This window comes from Doryrhamphus excisus, linkage group LG10 (assembly GCF_037039965.1).
Source record: "Doryrhamphus excisus strain RoL-2023G ecotype Guam linkage group LG10, RoL_Dexc_Guam_v1.1, whole genome shotgun sequence".
Classification (NCBI taxonomy): domain Eukaryota; kingdom Metazoa; phylum Chordata; class Actinopteri; order Syngnathiformes; family Syngnathidae; genus Doryrhamphus; species Doryrhamphus excisus.
The window spans coordinates 4,684,295-4,707,982 of NC_136366.1; the positions used below are offsets into that span (position 1 = coordinate 4,684,295).

A 23,688-nucleotide genomic window follows, 5' to 3' on the forward strand; every position below is an offset into this window, starting at 1 on the left:
AACTACAATCCACAGCTGCCTCCTTCACAACTTCTCCTTCGGCTGCCAGCTATTTGTTTTCTTTTGGTCGCTAACAAACAAATCCATTCACCCGTTCAATAAAGATAATAAACCATATTTTTTTCATAGGTTGGCTGTTTCTGCGACTTATTAATGAAAAAAACTGTTTATGTTACGTGGGTTTTCTCCGGGTATTCCGGTTTCCTCCCACATTCCAAAAACATGCTAGGTTAATTAGCGACTCGAAATTGTCCATAGGTATGAATGTGAGTGTGCATGGTTGTTTGTCTATATGTGCCCTGTGATTGGCTGGCCACTCGTCACATGGTGTTGTGATATACTGTACGTAACTGATGGATTGGTATTTCAGAAGTGAAATAAGGTTTATTGAATTAACAGTGGATGAGTGGTTAGCACAGGCCTCACAGCTAGGAGACCCCAGTTCAATTCTACCCTCGGCATGTTGTTCAGTTATTCGATATATTATAATGAATTTGTAGATTCATTCATTTCATTATTCATTTTCTTCCGCTTATCCTCACAAGGGTCGAGGGGCTTGCTGGAGCCTACAGGGGCACATATAGACAAACAACCATTCACACTCACATTCATACCTATGGACAATTTGGAGTGGCTAATTAACCTAGCATGTTTTTGGAATGTGGGAGGAAACCGGAGTACCCGGAGAAAACCCACAAAAACTCAACACAGAGATGGCCGAGGGTGGAATTGAACTCGGGTCTCCTAGCCGTGAGGCCTGCGTGGTAACCACTCTAGCGCCGTGCAGCTCTGTGTTAATCTAATAAAGCTCATTTCACTTCTGAAATACCAATCCATCAGTTACGTACAGTATATCACAACACCATGTGACTGGTGGCCAGCCAATCACAGGGCACATATAGACAAACAACCATTCACACTCACATTCATACCTATGGACAATTTGGAGTGGCCAATTAACCTAGCATGTTTTTGGAATGTGGGAGGAAACCGGAGTACCCGGAGAAAACCCACAGATGCACAGGGAGAACATGCAAACTCCACACAGAGATGGCCGAGGGTGGAATTGATTGACAGGCTTGGATTGGCGGTTGGTGTTGAAGAACCTGACCGCAGCCTGAAGCCGTCCCCTTTTTTGATCAATTAGGAGACCCTCCATATCTGTCTCACGCTCACTTCCTGTAAGGGTAACGCATCTCATTGGATGGGGAAAGTGTGCCTTATGTTATGGCTGTTATGTGAAAGGCAGCTGTCGGCGTCCTCTTTGGGCCCTTCAGCCATTCACAGCTGACTTCCCCTTTACTAGCGTGACACAAGGGGTGTCATGCAGTGCTGACTCTGTACTAATGGAAAGACAACTCCTTCAGGCAGTATACCATGACACACCATGCTCTCAACCATTACACTCATAATAGGATTGGTTTTTGTAGGTGGATGAAGGAAAAAATATTATTTTTATTTAATTATAATTTTTATTGTTTTATTTTTTATACATTTTAATCATTATTTTATTATATATATATACTAAAATTGAATTGGAAACAAATTTTAACAAAGAAAAAATATTTAAATACCTGATATTAATTAATTTCATTTATTCATTTTCATTTTTATTATTATTTTATTAAACATATATAAAATAAAATTGAATTGAAACATTATTTAATAAAGAACATTTTTTTACTACCTGATATTAATTCATTTAATTTATTCATTTTCATTTTTATTATTATTATTTTATTATATATATATAATAAAATTGAATTTAAACATTTTTTTAACAAAGAATTTTTTTTTAAATACCTGATATTAATTAAATGTATTTTTCCTATATATTCTATTCTATTCTAAATATTCTAACAAAATGATTATTAGTTAGATTATTATTATTATATATTATTAGTGTTAGCTTGTATCCAGATGAAACTATATACAGTGCATTGTAATGTTTTACTTACATTATGGTACAATTGTTTAATGTATTGTACATCATGTTTTTATATACACACATTTATATATATATACACATGTATTTTAAATTGTACATTTATTAAAATGTTTAACAATTATACCTAGCATGGTTATTTGGTAAAACAAAATCTAAATTATTGTGAGAATTACATGAAATTATTTATTTATTTATTTATATTTATTTATTATTATTTTTTCTATTTTTTTCCATTATTATTTTTTATATATTATACATATTTTTTTTAATTATTATTATTACTAGGGGCGCACGAGGGTCAATATGAGGAAAATATGACATCATACGTTAACATTAAAAATAAGATAAGATAAGATAAGCTAAGATAAGTGCAAATTTAAAAAAAAACACGGGAGGCACTGTGCAAGAGAGCAAATCAAGCGCTCCTTTTTTTGGGATATTGGAACTTGAATTTTTTGGTTCAATGTCACGAAAATGTAGACAATTGGAGAACATTCTTATTTTTAATTTGACTGCTATTCCGTTATTTCTATTATTTTATACAAACATGTAATTATGTCTCTCATATGATGACTTATTTTACATAAATGCATATATATATATATATATATATATATATATATATATATATATATATATATATATAGACTGCAGTATGTGAATTCCTTCCTAAAATGTCCATGTCTTCGGAACACAAGACGAACTCAAATCACGCAAGAAATCTGAGTGACAGCACCAAGACAGATGATGACTGGGAGGTGTCTGAAGCCGGAGGCTGCAGTGTATAATTATGCACACGACTCCGGGGCAGTCGGGCCCGGGGAATGCTGCTGGGAATGCCCCGGTCCACTTGGAGCTCAGCCCATAGCCGCGCTACGTACGTCTGCCCCCCCCACCAGAAAACTCCGCTCGCGATCACCCTGGGCAGAACTGCAAACGCTTAAAGGAAACTTTACACTCGCCGGGTGCCTTTCCTCACACTCCTTCTCTGATGCTGAAAGTGTCAGCCACAGATTGGGATCACACTTCGATCGGCACGTACCCCCCCCCGTCACACACACACATACACACACATGGGGGGCGGCTGTGAAGGTCTAATCCAAGAGGAGCTCATTAAGTCGTGTTCCTGGGCTCTACTCCTGTTAGCCCCCTCGTGATTGGTGTCTGCCTTCGTTAGCAGTGACAAACTGTGATTGATCGCACACACTCGCTGACTTTGTTGTGAAGGACAAAAGTAGTGTGGAGTCCACATCGGACTCACGCACACATATGGGGCGAAGACGCGGCTGCTGAGTTTGCCTGACGATAAATATGAAAAGTGGAAAGTTTGATATGAGTAATTATCACATACTACAGTATTAATTGGCCCTGTACCCTAGAAACCGCCCATGAATGATACGGGAAAAGGCCGAAATGATACTGTGTCAAAGCCCAGGGCAGTGATACTGATAAAATATAGAGTTTAACCATGTCCAGTATCAGCCCCCGTAGCTGTCCACTCAGAGCGCGCTGCTCTGGTATATCGTGCCCGTGAAACAACCAATCAGAGAACAGCACACGAGCCCAGGTCATCAAGTGGACTCCTGGACTTAACTTTCTAAATTCCGCGCATGTGACATGTAACTATAAATATTCCTAGTGCTTCTCCAGTCACCAAAAAACCCAAACTTGATTAATGGAACTTTAATTGTCAGACATTGATAAGATAGGACTGTTGATAAAATATTATTGTTGAAATATTTTGGCAATTATTGTGTTTACACTGTTTAGATATTCATTCATTCATTCATTTTCTACCGCTTTTTCCTCACGAGGGTCGCGGGGGGGTGATGGAGCCTATCCCAGCTGTCTTTGTGCGAGAGGCGGGGTACACCCTGGACTGGTCGCCAGCCAATCACAGGGCACATATCGACAAACAACCATTCACACTCACATTCATACCTATGGACAATTTGGAGCCGTCAATTAACCTAGCATGTTTTTGGAATGTGGGAGGAAACCGGAGTACCCGGAGAAAACCCACGCATGCACGGGGAGAACATGCAAACTCCACACAGAGATGGTTCGAGGGTGGAATTGAACCCTGGTCTCCTAGCTGTGAGGTCTGTGCGCTAACCACTAGACCATCGTGCCGCCCCGTTTAGATATAATACATGTAATAAACTGAAAATTGTCTTTTGATTAAATAGTACGTGATAATAAACTCATGATTAAATAGTATATGATAATAAGAACATCTATAAATAACCTATAACCTATAAACCTATAAATAAATACCACTTACCTTCCCACCTCCTCCACAACAGGAGCAGGACAGAGAAGGAACGTATCCTCGATACCGGCCGGTCTCTCATCTGCAGAAAAAATTCCGGAAATTTATTTCAGCTTCATCCCACCCTGAGAAAAATCAAGAACTTGGGAAAAGATGAAGAAGAAGACTGCATATTCAAACGCTGGCATTTGAATCACGAGTTATTGCTGAATGTTTACTTTTACACACATAATTTCATGTTGTACTCCAAATTGTCCATAGGTATGAATGTGAGTGTGAATGGTTGTTTGTCTATATGTGCCCTGTGATTGGCTGGCCATCAGTCTCTCATCCGAAGACAGCTGGGATAGGCTCCAGCACCCCTGCGACCTTCGTGAGGATAAGCAGTAGAAAATGAATAAATGAATGAGTTTTCCTCCTATTTTGTGTGGAAGTGGTAACTTTTTGGCTTCTTATTTTGTCTTTCCCCACCCTCGGCCATCTCTGTGTTGAGTTTGCATGTTCTCCCCGAGCATGTGTGGGTTTTCTCCGGGTACTCCGGTTTCCTCCCACATTCCAAAAACATGCTAGGTTAATTAGCCACTCCAAATTGTCCATAGGTATGAATGTGAGTGTGAATGGTTGTTTGTCTATATGTGCCCTGTGATTGGCTGCCCACCAGTCTCTCATCCGAAGACAGCTGGGATAGGCTCCAGCACCCCTGCGACCTTTGTGAGGATAAGCAGTAGAAAATGAATAAATGAATGAGTTTTCCTCCTATTTTGTGTGGAAGTGGTAACTTTTTGGCTTCTTATTTTGTCTTTCCCCACCCTCTGCCATCTCTATGTTGAGTTTGCATGTTCTCCCCGTGCATGTGTGGGTTTTCTCCGGGTACTCCGGTTTCTTCCCACATTCCAAAAACATGCTAGGTTAATTAGCCACTCCAAATTGTCCATAGGTATGAATGTGAGTGTGAATGGTTGTTTGTCTATATGTGCCCTGTGGTTGGCTGGCCACCAGTCCAGGGTGTACCCTGCTGGGATAGGCTCCAGCACCCCCCACGACCTTCATGAGGAAAAGCGGTAGAAAATGAATAAAAAGGTCAATAAGCCCCTTTATTGAAACTAATATTGAAACTGGGATCTTGACTTTGCAACCACGGATGTGTGTGTGTGTGTGTGTGTGTGTGTGTGTTGATCCAACTCACCAACCGTGTGTGTGTCATTGAGTTTGAAGCTGCAGAGAACCTGGTCGATGTTTCTGGCTTGAAGAAAACCGTTTCCTCTCACCACCACTTGGAAGCTCTCTGTGATAAAAAGAAGTAGACGAACATGACACCATTATACCATTATTATTATTATACCGTTATTACGTATTATCACCATTATACTGAGTGCTTACAGCCATTGGCTTTTTCTTGTGCACGCCTCATTACGGTTTGTTTACATGTGTGTGCCTGTGCGTGTACGTGTGGAAAGGCTTATAATATGCTCCAATGGCGCTCAAGCTCAAAGTGCTCCTATTCCAAAATATGTTCCCGTAGCCAGGAGACGCGTGTGCATGGTGCGTGTGCGTCTTTGACCTTTACTTGCCCTCAGGCGCCGTTAAAGTGCACTGACAGGGCCTTGCCAGCATATGCTGCAGTGTCTATGCGGCTGCTACTCAGCATATGCTCGCGAGCGGGAAGGAAACACTTGGTTGAAAAACATGCCCGTGGGGCTGACAAGGACAAGGCGCTGTGAAAGTGGGTCTGACCTTACCTGTGGCATTGTGCCATGGCGTCTGCGTATGTGTGTGTGTGTGTTTGTGTGAGGAAACAACTCGTTTGTTTGAATTTTCGAGAGTGATGTTGAAGCATCAAGAGACACCTCTAGCATCATCTCGGCTAATAGAAGTGAACATCGGTCGCACCTTTAACATTTCAGAGCTCCGGCGTGAAGATCACTGCGTAAAAAACACAGCAGGGTGTATACGTGACACTGAGTCCTAAAAGGTCACACAAGACACTGCACACAATGCCAAAGACACACAGTAGCACTGCTGCACGTTGCACAATCCTGTACAAAATTATTATTTCAATAATTGTTTTACAGCACAAATGTTTTATACTTTACAGAGTTTTGCAATTTTCCTTAATTGTTTAATCGTGGGCGGCTAGCGCACAGACAGCTAGGAGACCAGGGTTCAATTCCACCCTCGGCCATCTCTGTGTGGAGTTTGCATGTTCTCCCCGTGCATGCATGGGTTTTCTCCGGGTACTCCAGTTTCCTCCCACATTCCAAAAACATGCTAGGTTAATTAGCCACTCCAAATTGTCCATAGGTATGAATGTGAGTGTGAATGGTTGTTTGTCTACATGTGCCCTGTGATTGGCTGGCCACCAGTCCAGAGTGTACCCCGCTTCTCGCCTGAAGGCAGCTGGGATAGGCTCCAGCAACCCCTATGACCCTTGTGAGGATAAGCGGTAGAAAATGAATGAGTTCTCCTCCTATTTTGTGTGGAAGTGGTAACTTTTTGGCTTCTTATTTTGTCTTTCCCAACCCTCGGCCATCTTTGTGTGGAGTTTGCATGTTCTCCCCGTGCATGCGTGGGTTTTCTCCGGGTATTCCGGTTTCCTCCCACATTCCAAAAACATGCTAGGTTAATTAGCCACTCCAAATTGTCCATAGGTATGAATGTGAGTGTGAATGGTTGTTTGTCTATATGTGCCCTGTGATTGGCTGGAGACCAGTCCAGGGTGTACCCCGCCTCTCTCCCGAAGACAGCTGGGATAGGCTCCAGCAACCCCTATGACCCTTGTGAGGATAAGCGGTAGAAAATGAATGAGTTCTCCTCCTATTTTGTGTGGAAGTGGTAACTTTTTGGCTTCTTATTTTGTCTTTCCCAACCCTCGGCCATCTTTGTGTGGAGTTTGCATGTTCTCCCTGTGCATGCGTGGGTTTTCTCCGGGTACTCCAGTTTCCTCCCACATTCCAAAAACATGCTAGGTTAATTAGCCACTCCAAATTGTCCATAGGTATGAATGTGAGTGTGAATGGTTGTTTGTCTACATGTGCCCTGTGATTGGCTGGCCACCAGTCCAGAGTGTACCCCGCTTCTCACCTGAAGGCAGCTGGGATAGGCTCCAGCAACCCCTATGACCCTTGTGAGGATAAGCGGTAGAAAATGAATGAGTTCTCCTCCTATTTTGTGTGGAAGTGGTAACTTTTTGGCTTCTTATTTTGTCTTTCCCAACCCTCGCCCATCTCTGTGTGGAGTTTGCATGTTCTCCCTGTGCATGCGTGGGTTTTCTCCGGGTACTCCAGATCCAGCACCCCCCGCGACCCTCGCCACAAAATCATGTGTATTTTTTTTAGGGATGTCCAATATTATTGGCCAATATTGGCATAAAAATTAAATGTCTGTTCCTATTGTTAGCGATTTTTTCTGATCAGTGACATCGGTGCAATGGTGATGACGTGCGCCACACACGACGACAAGCTTGCTCACGGTGTCCATGTTGTGGAATTATTATATAATTAATAAATTTGGCCTTTGGCTTGTAAATACAGTGGAAATGTGGTTAGCATTATTCATTCATTCATTCATTTTCTACCGCTTTTCCTCACGAGGGTCGCGGGTGTGCGAGAGGCGGGGTACACCCTGGACTGGTCGCCAGCCAATCACAGGGCAGCTGCCCAAAGACAGCTGGGATAGGCTCCAGCACCCCCTGCGACCCTCGTGAGGATAAACGGTAGAAAATGAATGAATGAATGAATGAGCTATTTTTAATGTTACCATAATTAGTGGTGTGACATCATAATTCCCTTCATATGGGCCTGATAATTATCTATCCAATAAATACTGTGCACCTTTTGTTAGCATTATTAATTTATTCCAGAAGGTCCGACCATTAACCAAATAATTTTTTTGCCATATGAAATAATGTAAATAAAATTAATCTGTTCCATAAAACCATAAATAAATAAATAAATAGACAGACAAACAAACAAATAAATAAATACATTTATTTATTTAAAATGACAATTTTACAGCTTGGAAATTACTGCATATTGTTTGTTTGTTTCGGCTACTTTGACTATGAAGCCCTCTAAAAATACCCGTAACAACATTGCATCAGGTTCGATATCCACGCTGTCATCACACGTTAACACGTACACTAATGATAACATGTCATAGTTGCAGTATAGTCCAATATAAAGGCCCAAAAAAGCCAGTATTGTTAGTCCAGTGAACGGCCATCATGCCACAGCTATCACGTGAACAACGACTCCGAGCACTGGGTATGGTGAAACGTTTGAAACGTTAGATTTTTATTCCTGTATGCCAATATCCTAAACAAATGATTCATGTGAATAAAATTGATGTCAAAAAATAGACTGTCAGTGTAAAAACGTACACATAGTAGGTGTGTAATAAAATATTATTTTGGCAATATATCGTGATACTTTGTTCCACGATACTGTATTGATATTAAAAAGTATGATATGGATATTTTCAGGCATTTATCATAGACTGTATATGGTATTTATTCAAGTGCAGACACGGCAAAGGTTCATTTCTGATTTTAATTTAAACCTCCGATGGTTAGGTGGCAGCACTCATGCACCTCAATGCATCGTTATGTAAACACGGCAAGATGATTACAGCTTCAAAGATAACATCAGAGTGCTGACCGCAGCACATACACACATTAGCATGGCACGCAACAAAACATACTCATTTCCTGTTTGGCCCGCCCTCCTCCTGAGGTCTGTTTTATGTTTTTGCACCATGACCGCAACAATCACAACCATCATTGCTTAACTTATTCCAGATCCCTGCATTGTAGTAATAATTTATATTTCACCGTATACAGCGTATACAGTTAGACAAGCTTGAACGCTAATTACCGTCTGGCCTCAGGGGAATTTAAAATAAATTTGCCGAGCCATAATAATACGCATAATACGCTGTCAGAAATGCTGCACACAGACTGGTGGCACCCCACTGACTCGTACCACTCATACGTACGTTGCCGCGCGCCTCTGTGACCTCATGTCCACACCTATCATCACCTGAATGTTTGACGAGCATGAATGTGTACGATGCCATCCAAATGAGACATGTGTATGTGTGTATGTGTGTGTGTGCTTTTTTTGTTGTTATGCTACAAGAAAAGTGGGGTACGTCTTGTCCGAACGGCGGTTCTTCAATCACGTTAGTGCGACGGGACAGCGAACGACAGGGGAGGGGCCACGGAGGAACGAACCAAAGGGGTCAGACGCTAATGAAAGCAGCAATCTCTGCTGTCATGTTAGATCTCAGGTTCTCATCCCGTGTGTGTGTGTGTGTGTGTGTGTGTGTGTGGAATCAGTGCTGTCATGTCTGATAGTGCCGCCCAACGTTCACTGTCCAGTCTGATGGCCTGTTTGCAGGCAGCTCGATCTGGTCACTTCACATCAGTGTGAGGGACGCCTGTGTGTGTGTGTGTGTGTGTGTGTGTGTGTGTGTGTGCTTAAAGAACATGGTCACATACTAAAAAGCCTGTCTAGCACACATAAACACAACAGCATCGATGCAATAAACAGAGACGCCGTGTAAAAAGCCGACCGCTGCACGTAAACAACAAACTGCGATTGCTTCTGCCAGGCTTAATTTAAAAACAAAGACCGGGGAGTCGTACACGCGTTCCAGTCGCTGCCCATTCATTAATTAGGCCAGAGTCAAGTATTGGTTTAAGTGGGTTTCTTAGTTCACTGACCATTCGGCGAGTCATCAATCGAATAATAAATGAGGCTGTTGGAGAATATTATATGTCGGATGATGCGTTAAGGCTCTGGCAAGAAACCAAAATTAATTATCACATGAGGAAACTCATTATTTTTCTTCTCAACGCTCTAATTTCCTCCTCACTTGTGCAAAAATCTAACGCCACCTACAGCTTTCTAAGCTAAGCGGCTATTTTGGTAAAGCTACAACAATAACATGAACTGGGGTTCCATTTCGGTTAATGGGAGTATTGGCTTCCTGAAACGTTACATTGCTGTGGCATTTCTTTTTATTTTTTTATTTTTTTGCGCTATTATGAACAGTGGATATCGATACATTCACAATTCAGCATGCACGGACCACATTAATAATCATCACCTTTATAATAAGTGCTTAGAGCCATTGACGTTTTCTTGTGTGCTCAAGCCTGTGCAATGCTTTTTTTTTTTTTAAATGTATGATAAAATAATGATATTTGTCCTTTATTGTCATTAACCAAGCTGTACAATGAGATTGGAGAGCTTCTCCTTTCAGTGCAATAGTCAAGTTAAAAAAGTAAAAAGTAAAAAAAGACAGTATAACAAGATATATACAAGATATATACAAGTAGTAACAGAGGCAGTGATGGAAATATTGCACATTTGCATTACGCTAATACAAGTAATTTCACTTGTATTATAATATTACTTGTATTATTTTGACTTGTTAGGAGACCAGGGTTCAATTCCACCCTCGGCCATCTCTGTGTGGAGTTTGCATGTTCTTCCCGTGCATGAGTGGGTTTTCTCCGGGTACTCCGGTTTCCTCCCACATTCCAAAAACATGCTAGGTTAATTGGCGACTCCAAATTGTCCATAGGTATGAATGTGAGTGTGAATGGTTGTTTGTCTATATGTGCCCTGTGATTGGCTGGCCACCAGTCCAGGGTGTACCCTGCCTCTCGCCCGAAGACAGCTGTGATAGGCATAACCACGACCCTGGTGAGGATAAGCAGCATGGAAAACAGATGGAAGGATAAATGTCAAAATCCATGTTTAGATAGTCGTAATCAAGTTGTCTATGTGTTTTATGTCTTATTTTCTGGAATTATGTCTACTATATTGTGTAACAGGAGTATAAAGGTGACTATAGGGGTGTTATTTCATGTCTGGAGAGCTCTAATTATTAAAAAATCTGTATTTAGAAGGTGGGCTGCACGGCGGTGTGGAGTGGTTAGCGCGCAGACCTCACAGCTAGGAGACCAGGGTTCAATTCCACCCTCTGCCATCTCTGTGTGGAGTTTGCATGTTCTCCCCGTGCATGCGTGGGTTTTCTCCGGGTACTCCGGTTTCCTCCCACATTCCAAAAACATGCTAGGTTAATTAGCGACTCCAAATTGTCCATAGGTATGAATGTGAGTGTGAATGGTTGTTTGTCTATATGTGCCCTGTGATTGGCTGGCGACCAGTCCAGGGTATACCCCGCCTCTTGCCCAAAGACAGCTGGGATAGGCTCCAGCACCCCTGCGACCCTCGTGAGGAAAAAGTGGCGGAAAATGAATGAATGAATGAATGGCCGGTAAGTGTTTCACTTTTATTATGTTTTATTATGTTTATGTTTATATTTTATTATACTGAGACAAACAGCGGTCACACCAGATACAGACTGGTTTTCGGTCACTAATAGAAAGTGATTTGCCCAACACTTGGATATTCCAACATTGCTAAAACAACAAATCCAATGCACGGTGCTGCAAGTCCTTCACTTGCCATAATACGTGCTAGCTCCAAATGCACTCTCTCCTAAGTGAGTCCTAATAAGGTCATGTCAAAGCTCATCCATCCCACTGGACGCACATTAAGGATCATTTGCTGTTTTTCCTTTCTTCTTCCTTTCAAAGGCCAGCCAAGCAAACATGAGCGAACGAGTCTAAGTCGAGGCTGAAGTAGCCAGAGCGGCTATTTAGCATATACAATGTGGAAAAAAAAACTAGGCCAGGGAGGAAGCCATGCTTAAAGATTCACGGCTAATTCCTCTGACCAACTCCCATCCTGCCTCCTCCCCTTTTTGGCCCCACATGCTGGGGGGGGGGGGGGGGGGCAAGCGACTATGCTAATTTTCCCCCGGCCACAAATGACAATACGCTGTGTGTCACCATACGGGGCCATAAGCATCTGTGCGATTACTCAACTTCATGTTCCACTCCCTTGGCTTTTAGATGACACCCACACATACACACTGTTTTTGGTGTCTCAAGAATGGAACCTTGAACACAACGCAGTTCTTACCTCCTGCGCATACGCTGGACGGCTCAGCTGCGAGGATCTCGATGCAGGACTTCTTAATGATCTGAAAGCATCCCAAGACAGTTTGATGAGATAACAGGATTTAGTATCTTGCTCTATGTGTGTGTGTGTGTGTGTTTTACCGAGTCAATGATTCCCCTGAGGGCTTGGAACCCCCCCCACACAGGGAACACATGTTCCATAGTGTCGGCAATGGTTGCAAGCTAAAAAAGAAACAAAACATACACACAGACAATGTTGTATTTTCTTTATCACATGTTTATATACCCTGACTTTCCTTCCGTGCATCCTACCTGGGTCTGGTTAAACTCTTTGACCCCTACGCAGTAAACAATGGCGCCCATAGACCTGGCACGCTGAGCCTGTGAAGAAGGAGCACATAAACAAAAGAATTGAAGCTAAAAGGGACTCCAGCGGTCTTTGCACCACCTGAAAAAAGGAATGGTAATAGTAATGGTTTTATTTTATTTATTTAATTAATTTAATTTTTTTTTTGAACATGCATCAGATTACAATTGAATGCATCACACAATCAGTTCATAGTTCCACATGTCCAAAAGGAGTAGGAAGAAGCAAAGCTTATTAAATCCTACCCCTCCATCTAGTACTTTTACAATAACATTACATTTGTTCACTTCCTGCTTTCCTAATATAATTTAATGTTTTTTTAATTATTTTGTATTTTTTTGTTCGCTTCCTGCCTTTCTAATATAATTTAAGTTTTAATTTTGACATTTTTATAATGTTTACATTTTTTTTTTAAGTTCTTTTAATTATTATTATTATTTTTTTTTTTGTCCCGTACCAAAGTACAAGGTGATATGACTATACAATGACATAATGGGTACCATAGTAAGTGTCAATATAGTGATATATATAGCACATCATGACTGGTTCAAGACTCTTCATCCTTGTATTTAGCAAACATCAACTGCTTGTATTGTTTCTTGAATTGGCTCATCGTTGTGCATTGTTTGAGGTCCTTACTCAATCCATTCCATAGTTTGATTCCACATACTAAAATGCTATGTCTTTTTAATGTAGTCCTAGCACATGTGTTTCAAATTTCGTTCTTCTTGTAGAGAAGTATTGGATGACATTTTTAGGTAATTGGTTATTTTTAGCCTTATGCGTTATTTTAGCTGTTTGAAGATGAACTATATTAAGGTATTAAGGTATCTATAATGTGGAAGCTTCACATTAAAAAGAACAGCAACCTCTCATCCCACATTACCTCTCTCTGAGCCCTGTCAAACTGCCACTCATTCAGCTCGCCATCAGTCAGCGCGATGATGACGCTGGCTGTCCCTGTCAAACACACACATCACTTTGAAGGCCGTGTGACTTCGGAGGTGGTGATAGCAGAGGGATTTTACCTTGTCTCTCCTGATATATCTGCGCATTGGCCTGCAGAACACAAAGACAGCATCAATACTCCAGTTAGCGGAGAAGAAAGGCCAATAAAGGCAAGAAGACAAAATTAAACAAGATTAAAACATCACAATATTTCTTGTTTAAGAGTAAAAAAAACCGTAAAAAAGTTTAAAAAAACGCAAAAAATGTAAAAAAAAAACATAAAAAAAAGAAAAAATGTAAAAAAGTAAAAAAATGCAAAAAACTTAAAAAAAACATAAATAATCGTAAAAAACGTAAAAACCGTAAAAAATCGTAAAAAAACGTAAAAAACGTAAAAAAAAAATTAAAATGCTGTAGCATAGAAAATGGATGGATGGATGAAGAAAAGCTGTCTTCTGGGTCCGGGGCTATGAGCTAGTGCAGGGGTGGGCAAACTTTTTTACTCGCTGGCCGCATCAATTTAACAAAATTGACAGGGGGGGGGGGCAGACTATATATTTTACATCTAACAGTCCACCTGGAATTATTGTATCCGTAAAAGTGTCATGCAATATCTGTCTGTGCACTTTGAGATCATTTATTTGATGTAAAATGCGTTATAAATTTAAATACATTAAATAAATTTAATACATTTAATAATAATAATAAATGGAAAGTAACACCCCCGGAAATCCGAGGATATTTTGTATTGAGATGAAAGAGTTGGCTTTACCATCTCCAGGCCTAAATTCATAAATGTGTCGCCTCCAGGAATCACACTTTTGAGAGCTCTCAGTCCTCCAGTGATGGCCTTCCTGAAGGGTAAAAACAAAAGCAAAAAGAATAATCAACCTCGAGCAGGGTGTGCCCCGCGACACAGTTTGTTTTTTATTGACCCGTGGCATGTTCTACAAATACGTACTATCAATCAAGAACAACAAACAACAGCAAAAACTGAAAGAAAGTTTAAATGTTGATGCTGTATATACGTTTACAATAATAGACACAGTCAGTTATCACACAATGCTTATTTTTAGGTGTGTATGGGTGGTTACCTGTTCTCAGTTAACCTCATAATGATGTTTCCATGTGTGGAGAAAACGATGAAGGACATTCTCAGCATGGGGCTGCGGACACATAGTTGTGTTACATTAATTCACCACTTTCTACAAAATAATGACAGATATTCTGTATTTTAGCTATGGAACAAGCAAACATAAAGCATATTTTGCTCATGAATATGAGGCGTGATGATTCCACCATCCAGTCACCCAATAAATATAATATATATATATATATATATGTGTGTGTGTGTAAATTTAAAAATATATATATTTTTTAACATTTCTTTTATATATGTAAATGTAAAAAAATATTGTTTTTTACATTTTTCTAATTTTTTTGTCATTTGTCATGTACCTAAGTATGAATTGATATGACCATGCAATGACATAATGTTACATTTGTTCACTTCCTGCTTTCCTAATATTTTAATTTTAATTTTAATTTTAATTTTAATTTTAATTTTAATTTTAATTTTAATTTTAATTTTAATTTTAATTTTAATTTTAATTTTAATTTTAATTTTAATTTTAATTTTAATTTTAATTTTAATTTTAATTTTAATTTTAATTTTTTGTACAATAATAATGGTAATGGTTTTATTTCATTTGAACATGCATCAGATTACAATTGAATGCATCACATAATCAGTTCACAGTTCCACATGTCCAAAAGGAGTAGGAAGAAGCAAAACTTATTAAATCCTACCCCTCCATCTGGTACTTTAACAATCAGTAACTGTTACATTTGTTCACTTCCTGCTTTCCATAGTACATAATACATGAATACATAATTGTAACAATACCTTATGAATTTCTCTGCCAGCTGCTCCACAAAGGAGTAAATCTCTATCCAGTGATGCTTCACACTTCCGGATCTAGAAAAACAACAAAGGAATTAGTACTTTCAGTGGGAATTTAGTTGAGCAAAACACACACAATATTTACTTCCAAATATTATTAGTGTTTGCATGTCTCTATTTGGCATAATTCATGAGTGCTAATAAATGTAAATGAGCCATCCCGTATGTGAAGACACGTCTCTGGCCGCATTCCATTATGTTGCACTGTAACCTGTTAGCCTTGCTGCTTATCCTGCTACATGCTGCTGCTGCTTTTGTTTACATGACAGTCTCCTTAATGAAGCCCACTCCCAGGGGGCTGCTAATGGGGGCTAATTGCTGGCGGGCCAGAGGGTGGAGGTTAGACAGGGACAGATGCAGCAGCCTCTAGCAGCGAGCATGTAGCAGGCAGCTGGCCTGCGTGTGTCCTTGTGTGTGTGTGTATGTTTTTGTTGTCGGTGTGTGTGTGTGTGTGTGTGTGTGTGTGAGGGGGAACAGATGGTGATGAGCACAGGAAGGGAGACAACAGGTTGAAAGAGTGAAAAAGGCAGGGAGGTGGTCAATAAAGGGGTACACAAGTGGCACTCGGTGATGGCGGGTGGGGGGTGGGGGTCTCGGTGACATCAAACAGCAGGCCTGAACAGAGGGTGGCGTTCTGACGAGGGTCATAAAAGTCAGAGGTGTTTGGATTCATGGTGTCTCTATTGTACCACCCTGTTAACCAGCCACTTCCTGACCCACTTATCCTTATCCCAACAAGACATGATAAAGAGTCCGGAAGGGGGGGGACATCGCCTTCATATTACCATATAAGGATGTTTAAGATGTTAAAGGATGTTACAGATATTATCAACATTGGTCCCAAAAACATCACAACATCCACTCAACTTCTGTCTCAAACTCGATAGTGCCACCCTCATTCCATCCCCGCTCATCCGCAACCTCGGCATCTTCCTGGACCCTTCCTTTTTTTCGAACCCCACCTCAAACAATTAACATCTTAAGAACATGCTTCATCATTTGAACATGCATCAGATTACAATTGAATGCATCCCATAATCAGTTCACAGTTCCACATGTCCAAAAGGAGTAGGAAGAAACAAAGCTTATTAAATCCTACCCCTCCATCTGGTACTTTTACAATCAGTAACTGTTACATTTGTTCACTTCCTGCTTTCCTAATATAATTTAAGTAAAAATGTTTTTTTCATTTTTTAACTTAATTTTATTAAATGTCTTTAAAAAAAATATTTTTAAATGTTTTAATTTTTTAATTTTTTAATTTTTTAATTTTTTAATTTTTTCATTTTTTAATTAAATTCAATTATTTTATTTTTGTATTTTTTGTCACATACCGAAGTACAAGGTGATATGAGCATCCAATGACATAATGGCTACCATAGTAACTGTCAATATAGTGATACATATAGCACAATTATTTAATTATTTATTTTATATCTTCATATTTTATTTATTTTAATTATTTAATTATCACATTCTTAAGAATGTGATAATTCAACAAAGAGCAACAAGATGCAATTCAACTAAAATCAATAATTTACTTGCACGTATTTGTTCACTTCCTGCTTTCCTAATAAAATGTAAGTTTTGTAAAATATATATATATATTTTTTTTTACTTTATTAAGTTTCTTAATTTTTTAAATTTCTTAATTTTTTTAATTTTTTTATTTTTTTGTCACATACCAAAGTACGAAGTGATATGACCATACAATGACATAATGGGTACCGCATATATGTTTATAGTAAGGCTGCACGAAGGTCGAGTCGTTTGTGTGCGAGACCCGAGTTCGATTCCACCCTAGGCCGTCTCTGTGTGGAGTTTGCATGTTCTCCGTGTGCATGCGTGGGTTTTCTCCGGGTACTCCGGTTTCCTCCCACATTGCAAAAACATGCTAGTTTAATTGGCCACTCCAAATTGTCCATAGGTATGAATGTGAGTGTGAATGGTTGTTTGTCTATATGTGCCCTGTGATTGGCTGGCCACCAGTCCAGGGTGTACCCTGCCTCTCGCCCGAAGACAGCTGGGGTAGGCTCCAGCACCCCTGCGACCCTTGTGAGGATAAGCGGTAGAAAATGAATGAATGAATGTTTATAGTAGATATTCTTCATAGTAGATTGTTATGTTTTTTGCATAGGTATTTGGTTTATTGTGCTTTTTGCATCTTTCTGCCCCTATTGTGGGTTAAGTAAAGTACAATATAATGTCATCTAATCTATTAGTGTATTTGTGGCTTAACAGACAAAGAGGAAACGGTCAGCCTGGTATTGGTCTGACATTGACTGCTGGAATGCATGCAAGCCGATGTTTCTTTCAGTCTCGATCCACTCATTCTGTCAACATCCTAGATGTAACGTCCTCTCCAACTGAGACGGGCCGCCATGTGGCATTTAAGATGGAATAAGGCCAATGCGTTGGTTGAGGAAAAAAAAAAAAAAAAGAGCAGCGGCTTCCTGGAGGCCTGTGGAGGCATGCAGAGAGGTCCAAGCACCGGGAGAGCTGGCCATGCGTGACGCGGCACTCCTCGGGCTCCTCTTAAACTTTTGGAAGCAAAGGGTAAAGAGTGAAGAGCGGCTGACAGATGTTAGCTCAGACACCCTCCGAAGAGGGAAATGTCATTCACAGTGTTGACCTCACAGCTCGGATGGTGATTACAAGGGCAAATAAGGGCATGCCACAGCATTCCTAAATCTTAAAAAAAAATTCATTCATAAACTATGATTACGGCTGACAAACGAGGGGAATAACTTTTAACCATAGCCCTCCTTCAGGCACGTTACGACTTGTCTAATTATTCTGCATTCAGAGTTATGAGAAAAATGTCTGTTATCATGTCTGAGCCATTACCGATGTCCACACTGTTAGCCAGACGCACCTAAATGTTCTTCTGGTTCTTCTATGGTATCATGCTCAATAACTTCACTAGAACATAGTCTGGACAAGAGCTGCTCCAATCAGTACACCCTGGACTGGTGGCCAGCCAATCAAAGGGCACATATAGACAAACAACCATTCACACTCACATTCATACCTATGGACATTTTGGAGTGGCTAATTAACCTAGCATGTTTTTGGAATGTGGGAGGAAACCGGAGTACCCGGAGAAAACCCACGCATGCACAGGGAGAGAGATGTTCAAGGGTGGAATTGAACTGGGGTCTCCTAGCTGTGAGGCCCTGTGTTACCTGTGTACCCCGCCTCTCGCCCGAAGACAGCTTGGATAGGCTCCAGTGCCCCCGCGACCCTCGTGAGGATGAGCGGTGGACAATGAATGAATGAATGAAAAAAAGCAAGGAAAAGTGGTTAGCGCGCAGACCTCACAGCTAGGAGACCAGGGTTCAATTCCACCCTCGGCCATCTCTGTGTGGAGTTTGCGTGGGTTTTCTCCGGGTATTCCGGTTTCCTCCCACATTCCAAAAACATGCTAGGTTAATTAGCCACTCCAAATTGTCCATAGGTATGAATGTGAGTGTGAATGGTTGTTTGTCTATATGTGCCCTGTGATTGGCTGGCCACCAGTCACATGGTGTTGTGATATACTGTAAATGATGGATTGGTATTTGTATTGGTAAGTGAAATGAGGTTTGTTGGATTAACACAGGGCTGCACGGTGGTGGAGTGGCTAGCGCAGGCCTCACAGCTAGGAGATCCCAGTTCAATTCCACCCTCGAACATCTCTCTCCCTGTGCATGCGTGGGTTTTCTCTGGGTATTCCGGTTTCCTTCCACAAAACATGCTAGGTTAATTAGCCACTCCAAATTGTCCATAGGTATGAATGTGAGTGTGAATGGTTGTTTGTCTATGTGCCCTGTGATTGGCTGGCGACCAATCCGGGGTGTACCCTGCCTCTTGCCTGAAGACAGATGGGATAGGCTCCAGCGCCCCCGCGACCCTAGTGAGGATAAGCAGTGGAAAATGAATGAATGAAAAAAATATGAAATTATTTAGGGGGTCTTAAGAACATTTAAGGGGGCTGAAGCCCCCCCTAAAATAGGCCTAATGACGTCACTGGTGATGAGGAAGCAGCTGTGGATGGAGTATTGTATTGTATTGAATCCCACCCAGTAGAACCTGCAGGCAGGCAAGCAGGCAGGCGTCATCAGCCTGAAACTCTATCCCGCCTGGCCCAGCCCACATCCCGTCTCTCTGGTCGCCTTGCTGCTACAAACCGGACCAAAGTTTTTTTCTGAAAGCCGACCAAATTCTTGTCCCATTTCAAAAAACCGTCAAAATGTCTGCAGAAGCGAACACTTGAACTGAACAAATCGACTCCCAATTACGAGTTGAACTGATTCATTTGTTATTATTTGGGATTGTTGTCATCGTGTAAGAACAAACAAGGGGATTTCCATTTCGACTTAAGTGTTCATATTTGCTTCAAGATGACTGTCCACAAGATACCGAACAGAACCGGTCGGTTTCGGTCCACATTTCCAAGACTATAGCCGGGTGGGTCGCACGGCAAGACGCACTCATGAGAAAGTAACAAAGCCATAAATAATAAGAGACACTCACTTGTCCAGGACAAAATAGAGGTCGAAAGCGCCTTGACAGGACCTCTCCTCCTCCTCCTCCTCCAACTCCTCCACCTCCTCCTGCTGTTGTTGCACGGACACATGGAGGAAGAAAACTCCCAGCAGAGCCAAAGCGAGGATCGTGTCGATGCGCCTCCTCGCCATCTTTCCCCCGCTTGTGTTTGCGGTGAGCTCTCCAACAACAGCGCCGTTTCAAAAAGTATAAATCTTTACATTGCCCCCCCCCCAACAAACACACACACACAGCTAAGACCAGCTAACACGTCGACGATGTGCCACTCGGGGCCGGTTCGGTTGGAATTGACTGGAAGCCGGCCTCCCGATTCTTCCTTCCCTCTTTGGGCTGGGGTGGGAAAAAATAACATGAGGCTGGGCGGGATGGAGGAGAGGAGCGACACCCGAGGACAGACTCCAAACTCCACTTTGACTTCCAGGAAAGAGAGCTCACCACATTTTATATTTCTGTAGGTATAATATATATAAAAATACAAAATATGGTAATGGTTTTATTTCATTTGAACATGCATCAGATGACAATTGAATGCATCACATAATCAGTTCACAGTTCCACATGTCCAAAAGGAGTAGGAAGAAGCAAAGCTTATTAAATCCTACCCCTCCATCTGGTACTTTTACAATCAGTAACTGTTACATTTGTTCACTTCCTGCTTTCCTAATATAATTTAAGTAAAAAAATGTTTTTCATTTTTTAACTTAATTTTATTAAATGTCTTTAATATTTTTTTCATTTGTTTAACGTAATTTTATTAAATGTCTTTAATAATTTTTTAAAATTTTTTTAAAATTTAAATTTTTTTTAAAATTTTTAAAACATTTTAAAATTTAAAATTTTTTTACATTTTTAAATTTTTTTTACATTTTTAAATTTTTAAAACATTTTAAAATTGTAAATTCTTTTACATTTTAAATTTTTTTAAATGTTTAAATTTTTTTAAAACATTTGTACATTTTTTTATTTTTTAAATTTTTTAATTTTTTAATTTTTTAATTTTTTAATTTTTTAATTTCTTAATTTCTTAATTTCTTAATTTCTTAATTTCTTAATTTCTTAATTTCTTAATTTCTTAATTTCTTAATTTCTTAATTTAAAAAATGTCAATTGTTTTATTTTTGTATTTTTTATTTTAAAATTTTTGTATTTTTTGTCACATACCAAAGTATGAGGTGATATGAGCATCCAATGACATAATGGGTACCATAGTAACTGTCAGTATAGTGATATATAAAGCACAGTTATTTAATTATTTATTGTATATCTCCATATTTTATTTATTTTAATTATTTAATTATCACATTCTTAAGAATGTGATAATTAAACAAAGAGCAACAAGATGCAGTTAAAGTAAAATCAATAATTTACTTGCACATATTTAGGTTCCAGTAATCTGCTCACATTCTGAATCTTAAGCTTTTTTTTGTTGGTTTGTTATATTTTTTCCATGATGCAGCGCCATGCAATTCCCTATTTGGTCTGCAGGCTCAGTTTCCTCCAGATTTTATTCCACGATAGAAAAGTCATGTTCAAATAAACATTGATGCTCCTGTCACAGCACAACAATGAACATGTTAATACTACATATCAGCTAACACTTCATTTTAATAGGATTATTAGCTATTAATGAATGAACCTTTGAGTGAAAACAAGTGTGGTAATATGTGTACAAGGATTCTACATTGTAAGGAAGGCAAGCCATGTTTTAACCAGAGAGGAGTGTGCTGTCCTCAATAACTGACTGAATGCTGCTACACAGCTAGCTAACCAAGAAAGAAAACTCTGTCCACAAGGTTTGCTTTTCTTGCTTCAGTCAAGCTTTCTTTGTCGTGTATGTATGTGTGCGGTAACTGTAAAATACAGAGAATACAATTACTATCTATAAATGGTCATTAAATATGCTAAATACAAGTATAGCTAGCCAAAACAAAAGATAGCTAACAGCTACATCGCACCAAGTTTACAAACACATTCAAAAAAATAATAATTCAGGAACATTTGAGATGTCTATTTCAGTTGATTTTTACACATATTCTCACAAACATGAAAGTTTCCCAAACGTTTTAAAACAAAGACAGCTAGTTTATGAGCTTTTCAAAATTCATTTCTAGCTGCTAGCTTGAGCAGCGGTTTTGCAGTGTAGATTGTGTACTTGTGTAAATGTAATGGTGGCCTAAAACAATTGAGTATATCTACTTAATCTGTCCAAAAGTGGGAAAGTTATATCCTGGTTTTTGTTCATTATTTGTTTTTTGAATTTTTTTTCAATGTCTACTACATTCATTCATATCCTGTGCATCTCCAGGGGGCTAAGACCCCCCTGTCCTCAGAACCTGGTGACGTCCCTGAGTCCCGCCCCGACTCTCCAGCCAATCAAAAAAAAAAACATATGCAACCGAACAGACTGAACGGATATTTTAGAGGCTCGTTCATTCCGTTCACAAAAAAGAACTAGTTCTTTTGACTCGTCTGGTCATGACCGACACACCACTAGTGCTCACTATCACCACACTTAGCCACGTTTACATGAGGAGTTTTTCTCTTTCCGAATGGAATCTTTCCGAAAACAATGGTATACATGGAAAGGAATATTCCAATCGAGTGTCTACATGCGCCGCTATAATCAAACAGAATAGTCAATAGGGCATGCCCAGTAAAACGTAAACACCAACATCACGTGATACCGACTTCCTCCAGTTTTTCTTTCACTTGTTGGAATAACTCCGTATTGCCAGTTTTTCCTTCGTCCGGTCTTGAAATTTAGTTTGAATCAAAAACAAACTTTCCACAGCAGTCCAGTGCAGATTGTTCGCCTCCATTTTTTTTTAAATCGAAGAACGTCTCGAGCTGCGTGTTACGTCATATCTCAGCATTCGCTGAAAGAACGCACCCGGGAACAGGAAAAGATAAAGTTCAATCTTGCTAATATTTTATAATTAAGCTCGGGACATGTTTTATATAGATATATATTTTCTTTTTTAATAAAACTGGACTTGGGCAGCACGGCGGTCGAGTGGTTAGTGTGCAGACCTCACAGCTAGGAGACCAGGGTTCAATTCCTGTGTGGAGTTTGCATGTTCTCCCCGTGCATGCGTGGGTTTTCTCCGGGTACTCCGGTTTCCTCCCACATTCCAAAAACATGCTAGGTTAATTAGCCACTCCAAATTGTCCATAGGTATGAATGTGAGTGTGAATGGTTGTTTGTCTATATGTGCCCTGTGATTGGCTGGCGACCAGTCCAGGGTGTACCCCGCCTCTCGCCCAAAGGCAGCTGGGATAGGCTCCCCTGCGACCCTCGTGAGGAAAAAGCGGTAGAAAATGAATGAATGAATGGAATATTTGGGTCCATGTATATGTGGCTACTGTGACATCATAAAGAGCCAGTGAGAAAAAAAACTCTCTGAAACCGTCTTTCAGGGCTCAGTTCCAAATCTACAAACCTCATGATCTGAAACTTTGGCTTGTTTTAACACCAGAATACATCATTTTTAAGTACATTTATAGGTCAGAAAAGGTGAACCAGTAGATCTCAGGCTTGGTTCATCCTCCAATTTAAAGGTTTTATGACTCCTTTCCATTCATTGCTGTCTGGCTCCTCCTACTCCTCCACACAAGCCAACCAGTAGATCATTTGGGTGGGGGTCGA

General features: G+C 40.1%; 1 protein-coding gene across 2 annotated transcripts in view; it reads right to left on the reverse strand.

Annotated features, from left to right (window-relative positions):
• LOC131105801 (anthrax toxin receptor 1-like) overlaps positions 1–20,370 on the reverse strand; it is a 35,641-nt gene extending 15,271 nt beyond the window's left edge. For both annotated transcript variants that reach the window (XM_058054183.2, XM_058054184.2), the window contains exons 1-11: positions 20,010–20,370; positions 15,438–15,509; positions 14,626–14,697; positions 14,304–14,385; positions 13,612–13,642; positions 13,470–13,543; positions 12,529–12,597; positions 12,358–12,438; positions 12,218–12,278; positions 5,407–5,505; positions 4,233–4,302 (exon numbers count right to left, since the gene is read on the reverse strand). In XM_058054183.2, the coding sequence (XP_057910166.2) occupies positions 4,233–4,302; positions 5,407–5,505; positions 12,218–12,278; positions 12,358–12,438; positions 12,529–12,597; positions 13,470–13,543; positions 13,612–13,642; positions 14,304–14,385; positions 14,626–14,697; positions 15,438–15,509; positions 20,010–20,173 (875 nt within the window). In that variant the 5' untranslated portion in view covers positions 20,174–20,370. The remainder of the gene's footprint in view (positions 1–4,232; positions 4,303–5,406; positions 5,506–12,217; positions 12,279–12,357; positions 12,439–12,528; positions 12,598–13,469; positions 13,544–13,611; positions 13,643–14,303; positions 14,386–14,625; positions 14,698–15,437; positions 15,510–20,009) is intronic.
• Positions 20,371–23,688: the final 3,318 nt, after the last annotated feature.